This window comes from Drosophila persimilis, unplaced genomic scaffold (assembly GCF_003286085.1).
Source record: "Drosophila persimilis strain 14011-0111.01,24,50 unplaced genomic scaffold, DperRS2 tig00000000-arrow-pilon, whole genome shotgun sequence".
Taxonomy (NCBI): domain Eukaryota; kingdom Metazoa; phylum Arthropoda; class Insecta; order Diptera; family Drosophilidae; genus Drosophila; species Drosophila persimilis.
The window spans coordinates 17,876,255-17,882,538 of record NW_020825288.1 but is presented as its reverse complement, the minus strand read 5'-3'; the positions used below and the strand labels follow the sequence as shown (position 1 = coordinate 17,882,538).

The 6,284-nt window shown below is 45.6% G+C and overlaps 1 protein-coding gene across 3 annotated transcripts; it reads left to right on the top strand.

Moving 5' to 3' along the window:
* The first annotated feature begins 467 nt into the window (after window positions 1–467).
* LOC6588220 (ras-related protein Rab-23) lies at window positions 468–5,476 on the top strand. Of its 3 annotated transcripts, none has more exons than XM_002014097.2 (3): window positions 468–527; window positions 2,959–3,340; window positions 3,748–5,476. In XM_002014097.2, exons 2-3 carry the CDS (start codon window positions 3,221–3,223, stop codon window positions 4,432–4,434), a joined length of 807 nt encoding a protein of 268 aa, XP_002014133.1. In that variant the 5' UTR covers window positions 468–527; window positions 2,959–3,220; the 3' UTR covers window positions 4,435–5,476. The 3 variants fall into 3 exon arrangements, with proteins under 3 accessions (XP_002014133.1, XP_026844543.1, XP_026844538.1); XM_026988742.1 differs by having other exon boundaries at window positions 516–532; XM_026988737.1 differs by lacking the exon at window positions 468–527 and adding an exon at window positions 1,085–1,124.
* The last annotated feature ends 808 nt before the right edge of the window (window positions 5,477–6,284 follow it).

Below are 6,284 nucleotides of genomic sequence, written 5' to 3'. Positions count from 1 at the left end.
TGTTGGAAATCGTCGATGTTTGCGCGCCAGCCCTAGAATATTTAAATATTAATCAAATGTACATTAACGTTTTTGATTTTTGTTATCATAATATTGAATGTCATGTGCTTTTAAATAATGTGGACTTCTTCTGTGCCATTCTTAATGGCGAACGAGATACGGGTAGCAGCAGCAGCGGCGACACTTTCTTTTCGGCTCGGCGACATGATTTAAGACATGATTAAGCATGTGACACGACACTTATAGTCTCATACAAAAAGTAAGTAATCACGGATAGGGCTTTAAAATTATATCCTTGAAAGACTTTAATATTAGTTCTCTGATTAGTTCTTCTGATAGTATCGGTTTTTGAAATCATTCCATTAAAAACTATCGATAAGTCCGCGGTCACACTGATACTAATTCAATGTAATAACTATTGCCTTGCTACTTTTCAATATGAATTTATTTTCTTTTCGTTTTGCCAGCCCTGGTCGTTTAAGCCATCGCCTTACCGTGGCACGTCTTGGCTCAAAGCCTCTTGTAAGGTAAGGTAAGCGAAGCCACCTATTCATTTAAGCTGTAACTCGCTAAGCAACAGGTGCGCGTGCGCTGTCAACTTAACGTTTTCCCCGCAGTCTCGTCTCTCCGATTCTCCGTGGCGCCCTAAGCCAGCCATTGATCGTGTGTTGATTTTTGTGTTGTGTGCGTGCTAGAAGAAGAGACTTTCACTACGGGTCACTTTTAAAACTCAACCCCAAGCCATCCATAGCTCCAGATAGCTCCAGCTCGCTCCGAGGCTTAATTAATGCGCTTCGCACGCGTTGTCATGGCCATATAGTAGTAAAAGAGCTGGAGTCAGGGCTATAGCCAGAGTCGGAGTCGGAGTCGGCGGTCCCAAACGTGTTGTTTTTATGGTTTTTACTTCGCTGTGAAATTCGTGTTTTCGCATTCGCGCATACCTTGTTGTAATATCTCGACTTCTTTTCGTTTATTTCTCACCCAGAAAACAGAAACACAATAAACCCGAGAGAGGTTCCCTCCAGCCGAGTGTTTTAGATTTAGTGAGAAAAGTCACTAAAGAGATACATATGGAAAGAAAAACGCAAGAGACAGTTGTCGCGTCGGAGCGGATTGTCAGAGTGGTACCGTTAGTGCGCGAGTGGCTGTTTAAACATAATTTAAATAATGATGAATCTGCGCTCGTAATTGATTTAAGTAGCGCAGCAGACAAAAACAACAACACCAACAACAGCATTTGCATAATTTTCCCCACTCTCACACACGTACACACACACTGATGCGGGCCACAGACACTTGTGGTGCTAACAGACAAAGAGCGAGAAAATTCGTTGCGCTTCTAGCTGCCACTGCAGTGGCCGCAGCAGCAGCAAGTGCCAATTGTGTCGGTGTGTGTGTGTGGTGCAGTCATGAGTGTGCACCAATGTTGTTGTTGTGTACTTAAATGGACAAGTTAGAGTCCACATTCCACACAGAACAGAATAGAATAGAACAGAGCAGAGAAGAGCAGAACAGAAACAGAGAAGAACAACAGCGGCAATGGCTGGCCAAGAAGAAACTGCAACTTTATCTATTACTTTGTGCGAAAATTTTAGAATAATTGCACATACACATTCTCTGACCGATGGAAGAGAGTGGAAAATGTGCAGTTGATGTGCATTATTTGTAATTTGTGCTGCATCCAATCGTAAATACATATTTATGTTATGTTCATGTGTGGAACGGAAAGTATCCCCTGCGCCTGCGTGCAGTTCTTTTACCTTCCACCCACACAGACACCACACACCACACACACACATGCACATTCACATTTGGATTTTGTGTCAAGCCTCGACAGCTTCGCTGCTCTTTTCTGGCCCACACACATGCCTATTGAACTGAATCCATAGCCCTGACACTGCTGCTCTGCTGTTGGCCTTAATTAGCATACGAGTAACAATAGACAATAACGACAACGGCTTGACCCTCTGAGATGGAGATGGAGATGGAGCAGAAGAATGGTTACAGTAATATAATTAGAACGGGCGAAAGGCGGCAAAGGTTGCACAGTGGGTCGAAGTATTCGGGAGACGAGTGGAAAAAACATCTGCTCGCCAATCCGGTGTGACCAGGTCGAGTGTAAGATGGAATGTGACTGATAAAGAAGGTCTCCATCCTCCAGGGGATAGATTGAATGGGAAATGGATGAGAGCTGGAGCCAAGGACTTCTTTGACTTCTCGACCTACAGAGAAATTTGAGCTATTAAAGACATACGCTCTACCAACTCTGCCTGGGCCATCTTCACATACAAATACATACATCTTCCAAACAAATATCTCCATTGTTTGCTGGAATATATTAACACTCAAATTCTATTCTGGGCAGCCGAGACAAGACCCTCACGTATTTCACTCCGTCCGCCCACAGCACCGGTAGAGGCAAAGGCAGGGGCACGGGCAGGGGCTAAAACTGTAAATGTGAATACAGCACAAAGCCAACAACAAACACACGGTTTTCAAAGAATTCATAAGCACGCGCTAATGCGAATACTAATTCCATTCCATGCGATCTCTACGCGTTGCTCTGCACCGCGCCCCACTGCGCCACCTCCGATCTCCGATCTGCCCCACTCGACCACAACCAGCCCAGCAGCAGCACGACTAGTGCGCGGTCGGTGCGTGAGGTGTCTCGAAGCACCTGTAGTCGGACGACAATCGGGCAACGTAACCGACTGCCCCTGCGTGCTCGGGTTGCGTCTGGTTAGAAGCCGCACTCGTACACTCGGCCGCCTCCGGGCAGGAAAGAAAAGAAATACCAAAAAAGAAATATAATAATAATAATAAAGCAAAAGAAAAAGAAACGAGAAACGAGAAAACTGCGCTGAAAACCGGTTAATGTGAAAATGAAAGAAAACTTTTGAATTTATTTTTTCCTTGTGGATAATGTCGCTGAAGAGTTGGTTTTTCTTCTTTCCACAGTTCGAATTTGGTGAAATCAATGCGTAGAAAGTGAATCCGAGGTTGGCGCTGACGTTACGCAAAGCCGTGGAAAAGTGAAAAGCCGTGGAAAACCTGGCCGCTCTAAAAGTGCACCAGCACCTGCCCATTTGGATATTCGGCGACTGATTGCCGTTGCGTGCGCCGCCTGCTAGCCAGCTCCTAGGCTCTAATTGTCGGCTGTCAAACCGGAGCAACACCTGGCCGATCGTCGGCCCCCCTGCCGGCACAAAGCGGCCGCCGCATGCGTCTCATCCAAACGGCCACCGGCGGTGCTGCTGCGACTGTTCTGCAGTCCCACTCCCAGTCGCAGTACAACTACACCAACATGCGCGAAGATGATATCGAGCTGGCCATCAAAGTGGTAAGTTTCTGCTGCAAGGCTGTTATGATGCAACCACACCTCACCTGCGGAGAGATCAGTCCTGGAATCGCGAGGCTGCCCCTCCCTCTGGGTCTGATCTGTGCCAGTGCTCGTGCTTTGCCACGAATAACGAAACTGTGCAATTATGAGCCTCTCCAATGCTCCAATGCTGATTCATTCCTAATTATTTGCGTCGATTGTAACAAAATGTATGTATGTATGTACATTGGGCTTCGGTTAATTACTTCAATACAAGCGCAAGTGATCTGGTGGGGGCTCTGGTAATCAGAATGGACAAAAGAATGGCTAGGCCCGGCTAGGACACGAATAAGCAGACACAAGAACCAAGAAGAACAAACCACAAGAACGTTGGAACGAAATTTTAAAAACGCATTCTCTATTCGCAGGTAATTGTTGGAAACGGCGGCGTTGGCAAGTCCTCGATGATCCAGCGCTACTGCAAGGGCATATTCACCAAGGACTACAAGAAGACAATCGGAGTGGACTTCCTGGAGAGGCAGATCGAGATTGATGGGGAAGATGTGCGCATAATGCTGTGGGACACAGCCGGGCAGGAGGAATTCGACTGCATAACGAAGGCTTATTACCGGGGGGCACAGGCTTCAGTGCTCGTGTTCTCCACGACTGATCGGGCCTCGTTCGAAGCTATCAAGGACTGGAAGCGCAAGGTGGAGAACGAGTGCAACGAGATACCCACGGTGATTGTGCAGAACAAGATTGATCTGATCGAGCAGGCCGTAGTCACTGCCGACGAGGTGGAGACACTGGCGAAGGTGCTCAACTGCCGTCTGATACGCACGTCCGTAAAGGAGGATATCAATGTGGCCTCCGTGTTCCGCTACCTAGCTACCAAGTGCCATCAGCTGATGACTCAGAGCTACGACCAGACCGGCAGCCAGCAGCACTCGTCCAACCATCCGCCCTACAACAGCACGCCCACAATCAGCGCCTTCAGCCCGACCTTCACCAAGTCCAGCAGCGGCACCATTGTGCTCCGCCCGGCCAAAAAGGGCAGCGGGTCCAGTGCGGCGCGAAAGCGCAAAATAGTTCTCAAGAAGTGCGGCATCTTGTAATGGAAGGGGATCAACGCCAGCCAGGGGGGTTGTGCCAGCTAGGCAGGCAGAGGCAGTCAAGCAGGGAGTATAGATGGATGGATGGACGAGATGTTGGCAATTAATAACTGGAGCATATTTAACGCTTAATTATTTATGAGCCTAATGAAGTTGTGGCCAGGTGGCGGTGGCCAGCCAACCGTTATATGCACAGCCACAGCCAATCACTAGTCGTGCACAGACTCCGCGTGATGTGGCCCAGACATGCGAGAAAGCAGCGATAATCGGAACCAGTAAAGTGCATCTTCGGGACACACCTCGAAGTGAAGATACCCTTGCAGATTTACATACATACTAAGGCACTAAGAAGTAATATTTAATTAAATTTGCAAGTTACAAAATACATTCAAAACCATGTAGAGTGCTTTGTGGTATCTAGACCAATATCTAGAATATTCGAATCTACCCGCGATCTGCAACGGTATTCGAGCTCTCAAAACCATAACAACCAACATGCATTATCATATGCAGCTACTCGAAAACTACCCTAATTAGCTATAGATATCAAATATCAAATCAGACGGGATGTATTGTATTATGCCCCCCTTCTATAACGGAGACTGATGTAGCAATGCTCCTCATATCGGATATGTACATATACTTTTATATGGGTTCTCGTACCGGCCTAACCAATTATTAAAATTAAAAGGCTATTCACCACGCTAGCCCAGCCCAGATGTTCATGTGAGATAGATCCCTCCGCCAATTAGCTTTGGAGAATGTGCAATTAATAATTCAGCTTATATAATTATTCGCGAATTGCGAGTCATGACAAAGCGTAATTCAGCTCGTCTTTATAGGGAACCAGTGTCCAGTGGTCCACGTTCTATGCAAAAATCCCCCAGTCCACAAGTGGGCTACAACAATATATCAAACTATATCCCTATCCTAAGCCTATTCTCATATTGTATCTATATGTTTAATTTTGTATTTAAAATATACCTACAATTAATAAATTATTTTTGTATAAATGGACCCAAATAATAAATTCAAATCGAGAACAAGCAACAAGGGCGGGCTTGAAGAGTCCCACTAAAAAGAATAACTGCTTTTAATACCCATCCAGATGGACCGATCTTATAGATCCTATGATTATCATATGGTAATTCCATTTTGATTCGTTTAGGCATTCATATCTACACTTTATACTCCTCTCGAACGGTTCGACCGATTTATATACATTTTTTATACCCGATACTCAAAATGAGTATTGGGGTATATTAGATTTGTGGTAAAAGTGGATGTGTGTAACGTCCAGAAGGAATCGTTTCCGACCCTATAAAGTATATATATTCTTGATCAGCATCAATAGCCGAGTCGATTGAGCCCTGTCTGTCTGTCCGTCCGTCCGTCTGTCCGTCTGTCCGTCTGTCCGTCCCCTTCAGCGCCTAATGCTCAAAGACTATAAGAGCTAGAGCAACGATGTTTTGGATCCAGACTTCTGTGATATGTCACTGCTACCAAAATATTTCAAAACTTTGCCCCGCCCACTTCCGCCCCCTCAAAGGGCGAAAATCTGTGGCATCCACAATTTTAAAGATACGAGAAAACCAAAAACGCAGAATCGTAGAGAATGACCATATCTTTTATGCTGCAGAATCTGAATTGGATCGTATTATTATTATAGCCAGCATCAAGAAAACAATTTCATTTTTTCTCGCCCTGTCTCTCTCTAACACACACGTAGCATAGGCGGCTTTGCTTAGAGTAAAACATTAGCGCCTAGATCTCAGAGACTATAAAAGCTAGAGCAACCAAATTTGGTACCCACACTCCTAATATATCGGACCGAGACGAGTTTGTTTCAAAAT

Coding starts and splice junctions, on each gene's coding strand:
- LOC6588220 (XM_002014097.2), top strand. CDS start 3,221: ATGCGTCTCATCCAAACGGCCACCGGCGGTGCTGCTGCGACTGTTCTG. Junction 3,341..3,747: donor TCGAGCTGGCCATCAAAGTG/GTAAGTTTCTGC, acceptor CTCTATTCGCAG/GTAATTGTTGGAAACGGCGG.